Source organism: Ranitomeya imitator, chromosome 3, assembly GCF_032444005.1.
Source record: "Ranitomeya imitator isolate aRanImi1 chromosome 3, aRanImi1.pri, whole genome shotgun sequence".
Classification (NCBI taxonomy): domain Eukaryota; kingdom Metazoa; phylum Chordata; class Amphibia; order Anura; family Dendrobatidae; genus Ranitomeya; species Ranitomeya imitator.
Window position 1 is genome coordinate 235570410 of NC_091284.1, and position 13799 is coordinate 235584208.

Consider the following 13799-nt stretch of genomic DNA (forward strand, 5'->3'; position numbering starts at 1 on the left):
GACGTCATCACACCCTGGGACCGGAAGCTGCCGTGTGCACAGGCGACAGAACTACAAGGGGCCCTCGGATCGGAAGGTGAGTATGGTTTTTTTTTTTTTTTTTTTTTAACCTGTGACATACGTGGCTAGGCAATATAATACGTGGCTGGGCAATATACTACGTGGCTCTGTGCTGTATACTACGTCGCTGTGCAATATACTACATGGCTCTGTGCTGTATACTACGTCGCTGGGCAATATACTACGTCGCTGGGCAATATACTACGTCGCTGGGCAATATACTTCGTCGCTGGGCAATATACTACATAGCTCTGTGCTGTATACTACGTCTCTGGGCAATATACTACGTTGCTGGGCAATACACTACATGTCGCTGGGCAATATACTACATGGCTCTGTGCTGTATACTACGTCGCTGGGCAATATACTACATCGCTGGGCAATATACTACGTGGCTGGGCAATATGCTATGCCTATGCAGCATCAAAAGTAAAAAGATGTAATGAAATAATTAAAAAATGACTTCATTTTGACAGAGGCCGCGACAAATGAATATCCCCGTGACAGACAGACGGAAGTGACCCTTAGACAATTATATATATACATTCCAAAGACATACTGATAGGGATTCTAGATTGTGAGCCCCATTGGGGACAGTGATGATAATGTGTGCAAAACTGTAAAGCGCTGCGGAATATGTTAGCGCTATATAAAAATACAGATTATTATTATTTTATATATGTATAAATATATATATATATATATATATATATATATATATATATATATATATATATAATATTTTTATATTATAATTTTTTTTTTTCAGTATGTGATGGTATTCATCATGCAAACTAGGAAGCCATAACTTGTTTTTATATTTTTCTGTCAACATAATGGTATAAAGACTTGTTTTATGTTTGTTTTTTGCTGGCTGAGTAGTTTTGAAATTTCCCATGTAATGTACTGCATAATGGGGAAAAAAATGGGGAAGTACTGAGATATGAAGAACAAAAAAGTGCAATTCCACCATTTTTGAGGGGTAAAAATTAGCTGGCAATATGGTTTTCCAGTTCAATATGATTATACCAAACTTATGGTGTGTTTTTTTTTTTTTTGTTGGGTGGTGAAAAATTTTCAAAAATTTGTAGGAAAGTTTGTAGAAGCCATTTTCTGTCACCTGTCTCTTTGTTTGCATTGATGGGGCTGTGCAAGTGATTGTTTTTTGTTTTGTTTTTTCTTTTGATCACTTTCTTGGGCTGAAATATTATGTTTTGATAGCTCAGCCTAGTACAGATGTAGTGATATTCAATGAGCATCAATGATTGGCGTTTAGCATTGATTGCTGCTGATAAAGACAGATGGTTGTGGAGTGTGCCCAGCTCCTGTACGTGCCACGTCCTGTAGCGGGAAGGGGTTATGTGGTATATACACTACTATACTTAGAACATGATGGAGTTAAAACAACGATATTAGGCCAAATTCAGACATCTGTGAAACATGGTCCCAACACAGTGATTGTTTGATTTGGCCATGTGTCTCCCGGCCTAAGCCTAACAGCCTCATAGGCACATTTGAGGCTGTCAAGTTTTGGAGACTCGTGGCCAGGCCATGCATCACGTTCCATACTCAGAAACTGATACACAGATGACAGATGTCTGAGTGAGTCCTTAGACTGGGGGTGGGGAATTTTTTTTCTGCCAAGGGCCAATTGGATATTTATACCATCCTTCGGGGGCCGTACAAACTCCACCCACAAAGTACATCCTGACTCTGGCACTGGTTTCAGGACGTAAGCTTTCATTGCTTGCTCTTCAGTGTTAAGTAGAGAACACGTGCGTGCGTGTGTGTGTGTGCTAACAGAGCAAGAAGAAATTAATGAGCTGTTTGTAATCAAAATACACCTCCCTGCCCAAGAATGTGGTTCCAGAGAATCTGCCCAGGGGCCTTATAAAAGGTAATCAAGGGCCGTAAATTGCCCTGGGGCCTGAGGTTCCCCACCACAGCCTTAGACATATACAGAAGAGGTGTAGCTGAGACCAAGGCTCGTACATGAAGGTCAGGGCACTTCAAAGACCTGAACAATATTTGTAACATACTAATTTTAGCAGATTTAAGGACTTATTTTGTTTTTAAGTACTGTAAGTTAAAAGCCCCTTTTAAAACCCTTTACTGTAGTTACAATGTTAGTCTTGTAAAATAATGTCTAAATTCTGTTACTTTGACACGTTCATGTACTGTGTTTTTATTTTTTCAGTTATCGTTTATCAAACAGAAAAGGTTATCGAGAATGCCAAGCAGAAGGAAAATGGACTAATGTTTTGCCTCAATGTGATGGTAATCTGAGCAGTTAAATTAATAGGCCTTCCTTAGACGTTTATATTTTATATACCGTATATATATATATATATATATATATATATATATATATATATATATATATATATATATATATATATATATATATATATATATATATACTCAAAAAAAAGGAAAAGCAGCACAAAATTGAAAAAAAAAAGTGGCCCCTAGCTAACATGGCGCCATAGTCCTCGGAAGACTCTGAGCAGCTGCAGGGCAGAGCATTGTGGGTCCCTGACTGTGATGTCCCGGACATGTGCAGTAGGCACTCGGGAACGCCGTGATCATGGCTGCCATTACTGAGCTGTGTATGTAAATGTACTTGGATTATAATATCGTTAGTAAGGACACCTGGTTTGTTTTTAATAACAATTGGCCATTAAGCTATTTTTAATTATTTTCACGCAGTATGTTATTCATAATACCCATCAATAGCTGTGGTTTGATGGGCTGAGTAACTTGCACAATTGCACTGTTACACTGATGATGCACAATAACACTGTTTAATACTATTGACTTTATTATAGTGCTTTGGCACAAAGCACTATATTGTTATTCCACCGTAGTCAACTTCTTCTTATTATTATTATTCAGTCCGCAATTAATGCGGCCCGAACCACTGCACTCACAGACTCCAGTGAGGTGTCATTTCGAAGCCAGCGTTCCTGAGAGGTGTGCTAAGTATTTTTCGTGTCGATCGGATTTGTAGTTTTGGTGCAATTGGCGTTCGAAAATTTTGTCTCAATGCATTTCAATGGGGAAATTGTGCCATAAGGTTATAATGGCTGATTTCTGAGGTAATTTCAAAATAACTGCCAACTGCCACCTGGGTGATTAGCTCATTGATATGCGCAGTCAGACCCAGTTACTATGCCAACGCCTACGAACTCTACATGACCCCACCAAGACACAGTTTTGCCAGATAATATCAGCTCTTAACCCCTTCCCGACCTTTGACGCAGCGTATGCATCATGAAAACCCGTGCCAATCCGACCTGTGACGCAGCACATGCGTCATGGCCGGATTGGGCTCCTGCAGGCCTGGTGAAAGGGTTAACTCCAATTTCACCCGGCCTTCAGGGACAGGGGGAGCGGTAGTTTAGCCCGGGGGGGGGGGGGGGGTGTGGCTTCACCCCCCCCCTCCCCCCGTGGCTACGATCGCTCTGATTGGCTGTTGAAAGTGAAACAGCCAATCAGAGCGATTTGTAATATTTCACCTAAAAAACTGGTGAAATATTACAATCCAGCCATGGCCGATGCTGCAATATCATCGGCCATGGCTGGAAACACTTTTGTGCCCCCACCCCACCGATCGCCCCCCCAGCCCTCCGATCTGTGGTCCGCTCCCCTTCGTCCTGTGCTCTGCTCCCCCGTCCTCCAATCCCACCCCTTGTGCTCCAATCCACCCCCCTGCACACCGATCCACCCGCCCGCACACCGATCCACCCGCCCGCACACCGATCCACCCGCCCGCACACCGATCCACCCCCCCATGCTCCGATCCACCCCCCCCCCCGTGCTCAGACGCCCCCCCGTGCCCTGATCTCCCCCCCCCCCCCCCCCCTTATACTTACCTAGCCTCCCGGGGTCCGTCCGTCTTCTTTCCTGGGCGCCGCCATGTTCCAAAATGTTCCGGCCGGCAGATTCGTTCCAATGTGAATTTTGGTCACTGTGATAAAACCTATCACAGTGATCAAAATAAAAAAAAAAACAGTAAATGACTCCCCCCCCCCCCCCCTTTGTCCCCCATAGGTAGGGATAATAATAAAATAAAGAATTTTTTTTTTTTCCGCTAAGGTTGGAGTTAGAACTAGGGTTAGGGGTAGGGTTAGGGTACGGTATGTGCACACGTATTCTGGTCCTCTGTGGATTTTTCCGCGGTTTTTCTGTGCATTTCACTGCGGTTTTACAACTGCGATTTTCTATTGGAGCAGTTGTAAAACTGCTGTAGAATCCGCAGAAAGAAGTGACATGTAAACCGCTGCGTTTCCATGCAGTTTTTCCGCAGCATGTGTACAGCGATTTTTGTTTCCCATAGGTTTACATTGAAATGTAAACTCATGGGAAACTGCTGCGGATCCGCAGCGTTTTCCGCACCGTGTGCACATAGCCTAATTCTAAAGGTATGTGCACACGGTGCGGATTTGGCTGCAGATCCGCAGCGGATTGGCCGCTGCGGATTCGCAGCAGTGTTCCATCAGGTTTACAGTACCATGTAAACATATGGAAAACCAAATCCGCTGTGCCCATGGTGCGGAAAATACCGCGCGGAAACGCTGCGTTGTATTTTCCGCAGCATGTCAATTCTTTGTGCGGATTCCGCAGCGTTTTACACCTGTTCCTCAATAGGAATCCGCAGGTGAAATCCGCACAAAAAACACTGGAAATCCGCGGAAAATCCGCAGGTAAAACGTAGTGCCTTTTACCCGCGGATTTTTCAAAAATGGTGCGGAAAAATCTCACACGAATCTGCAACGTGGGCACATAGCCTTAGGGTTAGAGTTGGGTTGGAATTAGGGTTGTGGTTAGGGTTAGGGGTGTGTTGGGGTTAGGGTTGTGGTTAGGGTTACGGCTACAGTTGGGATAAGGGTTAGGGGTGTGTTGGCGTTAGAATTGAGGGGTTTCCACTGTTTAGGCACATCAGGAGGTCTCCAAACGCAACATGGCGCCACCATTGATTCCAGCCAATCTTTTATTCAAAAAGTCAAATGGTGCTCCCTCCCTTCCGAGCCCCGACGTGTGCCCAAACAGTGGTTTACCCCCACATGTGGGGAACCAGCATAGTCAGGACAAACTGCGCAACAATTACTGGGGTCCAATTTCTCCTGTTACCCTTGAGAAAATAAAAAATTGCTTGCTAAAACATCATTTTTGAGGAAAGAAAAATGATTTTTTATTTTCACGGCTCTGCGTTGTAAACATCTGTGAAGCACTTGGGGGTTCAAAGTGCTCACCACATGTCTAGATAAGTTCCTTGGGGGGTCTAGTTTCCAAAATGGGGTCACTTGTGGGGGGTTTCTACTGTTTAGGCACACCAGGGGCTCTGCAAACGCAACGTGACGCCCGCAGACCATTCCATCAAAGTCTGCATTTCAAAAGTCACTACTTCCCTTCTGAGCCCCGACGTGTGCCCAAACAGTGGTTTACCCCCACACATGGGGTATCCGCGTACTCAGGAGAAACTGGACAACAACTTTTGGGGTCCAATTTCTCCTGTAACCCTTGGGAAAATAAAAAATTCTGGGCTAAAAAATTATTTTTGAGGAAAAACGTATTTATTATTTTCACGACTCTGCGTTATAAACTTCTGTGAAGCACTTGGGGGTTCAAAGTGCTCACCTCACACCTAGATAAGTTCCTTTCGGGGTCTAGTTTCCAAAATGGGGTCACTTGTGGGGGGTTTCTACTGTTTAGCCACATCAGGGGCTCTGCAAACACAACGTGACGCCCACAGAGCATTCCATCAAAGTCTGCATTTCAAAACTTCACTACTTCACTTCCGATCCCCGGCATGTGCCCAAACAGTAGTTTACCCCCACATATTGGGTATCACCGTACTCAGGAGAAACTGGACAACAAATATTGGTGTCAAATTTCTCCTGTTACCCTTGGGAAAATAAAAAATTGCGGGCTAAAAAATCATTTTTGAGGAAAGAAAAATGATTTTTTATTTTCACGGCTCTGCGTTGTAAACATCTGTGAAGCACTTGGGGGTTCAAAGTGCTCACCACACATCTAGATTAGTTCCTTTGGGGGTCTAGTTTCCAAAATGGGGTCATTTGTGGGTGATCTCCAATGTTTAGGCACACAGTGGCTCTCCAAACGCGACATGGTGTCCGCTAATGATTGGAGCTAATTTTCCATTTAAAAAGCCAAATGGCGTGCCTTCCCTTCCGAGCCCTGCCGTGCGCCCAAACAGTGGTTTACCCCCACATGTGGGGTATCTGCGTACTCAAGACCAACTGGACAACAACATTTATGGTCCAATTTCTCCTGTTACCGTTGGCATGATAGGAAATTCCAGGCTAAAAAATCATTTTTGAGGAAAGAAAAATTATTTTTTATTTTCATGGCTCTGCGTTATAAACTTCTGTGAAGCACCTGGGGGTTTAAAGTGCTCAGTATGCATCTAGATAAGTTCCTAGGGGGGTCTAGTTTCCTAAATGGGGTCACTTGTGGGGGAGCTCCAATGCATAGGCACACAGGGGCTCTCCAATTGCGACATGGTGTCCGCTAACAATTGGAGCTAATTTTCCATTCAAAAAGTCAAAAGGCGCGCCTTCCCTTCCGAGCCCTGCCGTGTGCCCAAACAGTGGTTTACCCCCACATATGAGATATCGGCGTACTCGGGAGAAATTGCTCAACAAATTTTATGATCCATTTTATCCTATTGCCCATGTGAAAATAAAAAAATTGAGGCGAAAATAAATTTTTTGTGAAAAAAAAAAAAGTACTTTTTCATTTTTACGGATCAATTTGTGAAGCACCTGAGGGTTTAAAGTGCTCACTAGGCATCAAGATAAGTTCCTTGGGGGGGTCCAGTTTCCAAAATGGGGTCACTTGTGGGGGAGCTCCAATGTTTAGGCACACGGGGGCTCTCCAAATGTGACATGGTGTCCGCTAAAGAGTGCAGCCAATTTTTCATTGAAAAAGTCAAATGGCGCTCTTTCCCTTCCAAGCCCTGCCGTGCGCCCAAACAGTGGTTTACCCCCACATATGAGGTATCAGCGTACTCAGGACAAATTGGACAACAACTTTCGTGGTTCAGTTTCTCCTTTTACCATTGGGAAAATAAAAAAATTGTTGCTGAAATATCATTTTTGTTACTAAAAAGTTAAATGTTCATTTTTTCCTTCCATGTTGCTTCTGCTGCTGTGAAGCACCTGAAGGGTTAATAAACTTCTTGAATGTGGTTTTGTGCACCTTGAGGGGTGCAGTTTTTAGAATGGTGTCACTTTTGGGTATTTTCAGCCATATAGACCCCTCAATCTGACTTCAAATGTGAGGTGGTCCCTAAAAACATGGTTTTGTAAATTTCGTTGTAAAAATGAGAAATCGCTGGTCAAATTTTAACCCTTATAACTTCCTAGCAAAAAAAAAAATTTGTTTCCAAAATTGTGCTGATGCAAAGTATACATGTGGGAAATGTTATTTATTAACTATTTTGTGTCACATAACTCTCTGGTTTAACAGACTAAAAATTCAAAATGTGAAAATTGCGAAATTTTCGCCAAATTTCCGTTTTTATCACAAATAAACACAGAATTTATTGACCTAAATTTACCACTAACATGAAGCCCAATATGTCACGAAAAAACCGCTAGGATCCATTGAAGCGTTCCTGAGTTATTACCTCATAAAGGGACACTGGTCAGAATTGCAAAAAACAGCAAGGTCTTAAAGGTCAAAATAGGCTGGGTCATGAAGGGGTTAAAGTGACCTGCCCACCAAATTGGCACCTGAGGTGCCCCGCCCACCAAATCGGACCCCGATTGGCCCCGCCCACCAAATCTGACCCCCGAGTGGCCCCGCCCACCAAATTGGACCCTGAGTGGCCCCGCCCACCAAATTGGACCCTGAGTGGCCCCGCCCACCAAATTGGACCCCGAGTGGCCCCGCCCACCAAATTGGACCCCGAGTGGCCCCGCCCACCAAATTGGACCCCGAGTGGCCCCGCCCACCAAATTGGACCCCGAGTGGCCCCGCCCACCAAATCGGACCCCGAGTGGCCCCGCCCACCAAATCGGACCCCGAGTGGCCCCGCCCACCAAATAGGACCCAGAGTGACCCCGCCCACCAAATAAGACCCAGAGTGACCCCGCCCACCAAATCGGACCCAGAAGGTAAGTGCACTCCCACCCCGTATGTGCAAAAGTAAGTGCACCCCCGCCCCGTGTGTGCAAAAGTAAGTGCGCCCCGGGTGTGCAAAAGTACACCCCCGACCCCATGTGTGCAAAAGTGCGCCCCCGGCCCCAGGTGTGAAAAGTAAGTGCACCCCCAATCCTGTGGGTGAAAAGTAAGTGCACCACCGGTCCCGTGGGTGAAAAGTAAGAGCACCCCGGCCCCGGGTGTGCAAAAGTGCGTGCGCCCCCGGCCCCCAATTCGGACCCTGAGTGGCCCCGCCCACCAAATCGGATCCCGAGTGGCCCCGCCAACCAAATCGGCACCTGAGTGGCCCCGCCCACCAAATCGGCCCCCAAGTGGCCCCGCCCACCAAATCGTCCCTGAGGTTCCCCGCCCACCAAATCGGATCCCGAGTGGCCCCGCCAACCAAATCGGCACCTGAGTGGCCCCGCCCACCAAATCGGCCCCCAAGTGGCCCCGCCCACCAAATCGTCCCTGAGGTTCCCCGCCCACCAAATCGGACCCTGAGGGGCCCAGCCCACCAAATCGGACCCTGAGGGGCCCCGCCCACCAAATCGGACCCTGAGGGGCCCCGCCCACCAAATCGGACCCTGAGGGGCCCCGCCCACCAAATCGGACCCTGAGGGGCCCCGCCCACCAAATCGGACCCTAAGGGGCCCCGCCCACCAAATCGGACCCTAAGGGGCCCCGCCCACCAAATCGGACCCTAAGGGGCCCCGCCCACCAAATCGGACCCAGAGTGACCCCGCCCACCAAATTGGACCCAGAGTGACCCCGCCCACCAAATCGGTCTTTGAGGTGCCCCCACCCTCCGAGGGACCCCGCCCACCAATTCGGACCCAGAGCGGCCCCGCCCACCAAATCGGCCCCCGATTGGCCCCGAACACAAAATCGGCCCCCGAGCGGCCCCGACCACCAAATCGGCCCCGACCACCAAATTGGCACCCGAGCAGCTCCCACCACCAAATCGGCCCCCGAGCGGCCCCGACCACCAAATCGGCCCCCAAGCGGCCCCGACCACCAAATCGGACCCTGAGGGGCCCCGCCCACCAAATCAGACCCTGAGGGGTCCCGCCCACCAATTCGGACCCTGAGGGGCCCCGCCCACCAAATCGGACCCAGAGTGACCACGCCCACCAAATCGGACCCAGAGTGATCCCGCCCACCAAATCGGTCCTTGAGGTGCCCCCACCCACCAAATCGGCCCCCGAGCGGCCCCGACCACCAAATTGGCCCCCGAGCGGCCCCAACCACCAAATCGGGCCCCGACCACGAAATCGGCCCCCGAGCGGCCCCGACCACCAAATCGGCCCCCGAGCGGCTCCCACCACCAAATTGGCCCCCGAGCGGCCCCGACCACCAAATTGGCCCCCGAGCGGCCCCGCCCACCAAATCGGACCCTGAGGGGCCCCGCCCACCAAATCGGACCCTGAGGGGCCCCGCCCACCAAATCGGACCCTGAGGGGCCCCGCCCACCAAATCGGACCCTGAGGGGCCCCGCCCACCAAATCGGACCCTGAGGGGCCCCGCCCACCAAATCGGACCCTGAGGGGCCCCGCCCACCAAATCGGACCCTGAGGGGCCCCGCCCACCAAATCGGACCCTGAGGGGCCCCGCCCACCAAATCGGACCCTGAGGGGCCCCGCCCACCAAATCGGACCCTGAGGGGCCCCGCCCACCAAATCGGACCCTGAGGGGCCCCGCCCACCAAATCGGACCCTGAGGGGCCCCGCCCACCAAATCGGACCCTGAGGGGCCCCGCCCACCAAATCGGACCCTGAGGGGCCCCGCCCACCAAATCGGACCCTGAGGGGCCCCGCCCACCAAATCGGACCCTGAGGGGCCCCGCCCACCAAATCGGACCCTGAGGGGCCCCGCCCACCAAATCGGACCCTGAGGGGCCCCGCCCACCAAATCGGACCCTGAGGGGCCCCGCCCACCAAATCGGACCCTGAGGGGCCCCGCCCACCAAATCGGACCCTGAGGGGCCCCGCCCACCAAATCGGACCCTGAGGGGCCCCGCCCACCAAATCGGACCCTGAGGGGCCCCGCCCACCAAATTGGACAGAGTGACCCCGCCCACCAAATCGGTCCTTGAAGTGCCCCCACCCTCCGAGGGACCCCGCCCACCAAATCGGCCCCCGAGCGGCCCTGACCACCAAATCGGCCCCCGAGCGGCCCCGACCACCAAATCGGCCCCCGAGCGGCCCCGACCACCAAATCGGCCCCGACCACCAAATTGGCCCCCGAGCGGCCCGACCACCAAATCGGCCCCCGAGTGGCCCCGACCACCAAATCGGCCCCCGAGTGGCCCCGACCACCAAATCGGCCCCCGAGCGGCTCCGACCGCCAAATCGGCCCCCGAGCGGCCGCGACCACCAAATCGGCCCCCGAGCGGCCCCGCCCACCAAATCGGCCCTGAGGTTCCCCGCCCACAAAATCGGCCCCTGAGGGGCCCCGCCCACCAAATCGGCCCCCGAGCGGCCCCGACCACCAAATTGGCCCCCGAGTGGCCCCGACCACCAAATTGGCCCCCGAGTGGCCCCGACCACCAATTCGGCGCCTGAGGGGCACCCAAGTGTGAAAGTCTTGCAGGGACAGCACGGGCACCATTCCAAAGCACTATCTGTAGTTCCTTCAGGAAATACCCATCTAGTTATATTTAATGATTTTCTAATGAGATATGTATGTGTTGGATATAAAATGTGGTTTCACTCTTTTTTTTTTTTTCAAAAAAGCCACGCCGTTCAGGCATTAAAGTCCACTTTTTTCAATTATTTTGTGCTGCTTTTCCTTTTTTTGAGTTTATTACTTTTTGACCATTGGATTGCTGGTCGGGAGAGCTCTGCATGCCTTGTAAGGTAGTAATTTGATGCTGTTCCAATTTTTTCACTATATATATATATATATATATATATATATATATATATATATATATATATATATATATATGCTACTGAACCCGTTCTACGCCCGGGTGGCAGGCAGTTATATTGGTATATGGTCTCCATCCTGGTATGTGTTGCTTCCATCCTGCGCCCTAATCTTGTCATGTGCTGCTCCCATCCTGCGCCCCCATCCTGTCATGTGCTGCTCCCAACCTGCGCACCCGTTCTGCCATGTGCTGCTCCCATCCTGCGCCACCGTTCTGTAATTTGCTGCTCCCATCCATATGCCCCATACGCTGCTCCATAAAGGTTGATGGCCCCCATAAGATGCTTCATAGTATATGCCTCATATGCTGCTCCATTATGGTTGATGGCCCCCATAAGATGCTCCATAGTATATGCCCCGTATGCTGCACCATTATGGTTGATGGCCCCCATAAGATGCTCCATAGTATATGCCCCTTATGCTGCACCATTATGGTTGATGGCCCCCATAAGATGCTCCATAGTATATGCCTCATATGCTGCTCCATTATGGTTGATGGCCCCCATAAGATTCTCCATAGTATATGCCTCGTATGCTGCTGCATTATGGTTGATGGCTCCCATAAGATGCTCCATAGTATATGCCCCATATGCTGCACCATTATGGTTGATGGCCCCCTTAACCCCTTCATGACCGGGGGATTTTTCATTTTTCCGTGTTCGTTTTTCGCTCCCCTCCTTCCCAGAGCCATAACTTTTTTTTTTTTCCGTCAATTTGGCCATGTGAGGGCTTATTTTTTGCGGGACGAGTTGTACTTTTGAACGACATCATTGGTTTTAGCATGTCGTGTACTAGAAAACGGGAAAAAAATTCCAAGTGCGGTGAAATTGCAAAAAAAGTGCAATCCCACATTGGTTTTTTGTTTGGCTTTTTTGCTAGGTTCACTAAATGCTAAAACTGACCTGCCATTATGATTCTCCAGGTCATTACGAGTTCATAGACACCAAACATGACTAGGTTATTTTTTATCTAAGTGGTGAAAAAAAATTCCAGACTTTGCTAAAAAAAAAAAAAAAAAATTGCGCCATTTTCCGATACTCGTAGCGTCTCCATTTTTCATCATCTGGGGTCGGGTGAGGGCTTATTTTTTGCGTGCCGAGATGACGTTTTTAATGATAGCATTTCGGTGCAGATAAGTTCTTTTGATCGCCTGTTATTGCATTTTAATGCAATGTCGCGGCGACCAAAAAAACGTAATTCTGGCGTTTCGAATTTTTTTCCCGCTACGCTGTTTAGCGATCAGGTTAATACTTTTTTTTAATTGATAGATCGGGCGATTCGGAGCGCGGCGATACCAAATATGCGTAGATTTGATATTTTTTTTATTGATTTATTTTGATTGGGGCGAAAGGGGGGTGATTTAAACTTTTATGTTTTTTTTATTTTTTTCACATTTTTTTAAACTTTTTTTTTTACTTTTGCCATGCTTCAATAGCCTCCATGGGAGGCTAGAAGCAGGCACAGCACGATCGGCTCTGCTACATAGCAGCGATCTGCTGATCGCTGCTATGTAGCAGAATTGCACGTGTGCTGTGAGCGCCGACCACAGGGTGGCGCTCACAACGACGGGCAATCAGTAACCATAGAGGTCTCTAGGACCTCTATGGTTACCATTCACAAGCATCGCCGACCCCCGATCATGTGACGGGGGTCGGCGATGCCGTCATTTCCGGCCGCCCGGCCGGAAGCGGTAGTTAAATGCCGCTGTCTGCGTTTGACAGCGGCATTTAACTAGTTAATAGGTGCGGGCAGATCGCGATTCTGCCCGCGCCTATTACGGGCACATGTCAGCTGTTCAAAACAGCTGACATGTCCCGGCTTTGATGCGGGCTCACCGCGGAGCCCTGCATCAAAGCAGGGGAGCCGGCATCGGACAGTATAGTACGTCCGATGCCGGAAAGGGGTTAAGATGCTCCATAGTATATGCCTCATTTGCTGCTCCATTATGGTTGATGGCTCCCATAAGATGCTCCATAGTATATGCCCCGTATGCTGCACCATTATGGTTGATGGCCCCCATAAGATGCTCCATAGTATATGCCTCATATGCTGCTCCATTATGGTTGATGGCCCCCTTAAGATGCTCCATAGTATATGCCTCGTATGCTGCTGCATTATGGTTGATGGCTCCCATAAGATGCTCTATAGTATATGCCCCGTATGCTGCACCATTATGGTTGATGGCCCCCATAAGATGCTCCATAGTATATGCCCCTTATGCTGCACCATTATGGTTGATGGCCCCATAAGATGCTCCATAGTATATGCCTCATATGCTGCTCCATTATAGTTGATGGCCCCCATAAGATGCTCCATAGTATATGCCTCATATGCTGCTGCATTATGGTTGATGGCTCCCATAAGATGCTCCATAGTATATGCCCCGTATGCTGCACCATTATGGTTGATGGCCCCCATAAGATGCTCCATAGTATATGCCTCATATGCTGCTCCATTATGGTTGATGGCCCCCTTAAGATGCTCCATAGTATATGCCTCAAATGCTGCTGCATTATGGTTGATGGCTCCCATAAGATGCTCCATAGTATATGCCCCGTATGCTGCACCATTATGGTTGATGGCCAATTGTCACTATTCACCTGACCACTGTCACCAATTGGTCAGGATTCACACCGTGA

The 13799-nt window shown here is 49.2% G+C and overlaps 1 protein-coding gene across 5 annotated transcripts in view; it reads left to right on the forward strand.

Annotated features, from left to right (window-relative positions):
* Positions 1-13799, forward strand: part of LOC138669636 (complement decay-accelerating factor-like) — a 227758-nt gene that overhangs the window by 121030 nt on the left and 92929 nt on the right. For all 5 annotated transcript variants that reach the window (XM_069756294.1, XM_069756290.1, XM_069756292.1 and 2 more), the window contains exon 6: positions 2258-2337. In XM_069756294.1, coding sequence (XP_069612395.1) covers positions 2258-2337 — 80 coding nt within the window. The remainder of the gene's footprint in view (positions 1-2257; positions 2338-13799) is intronic.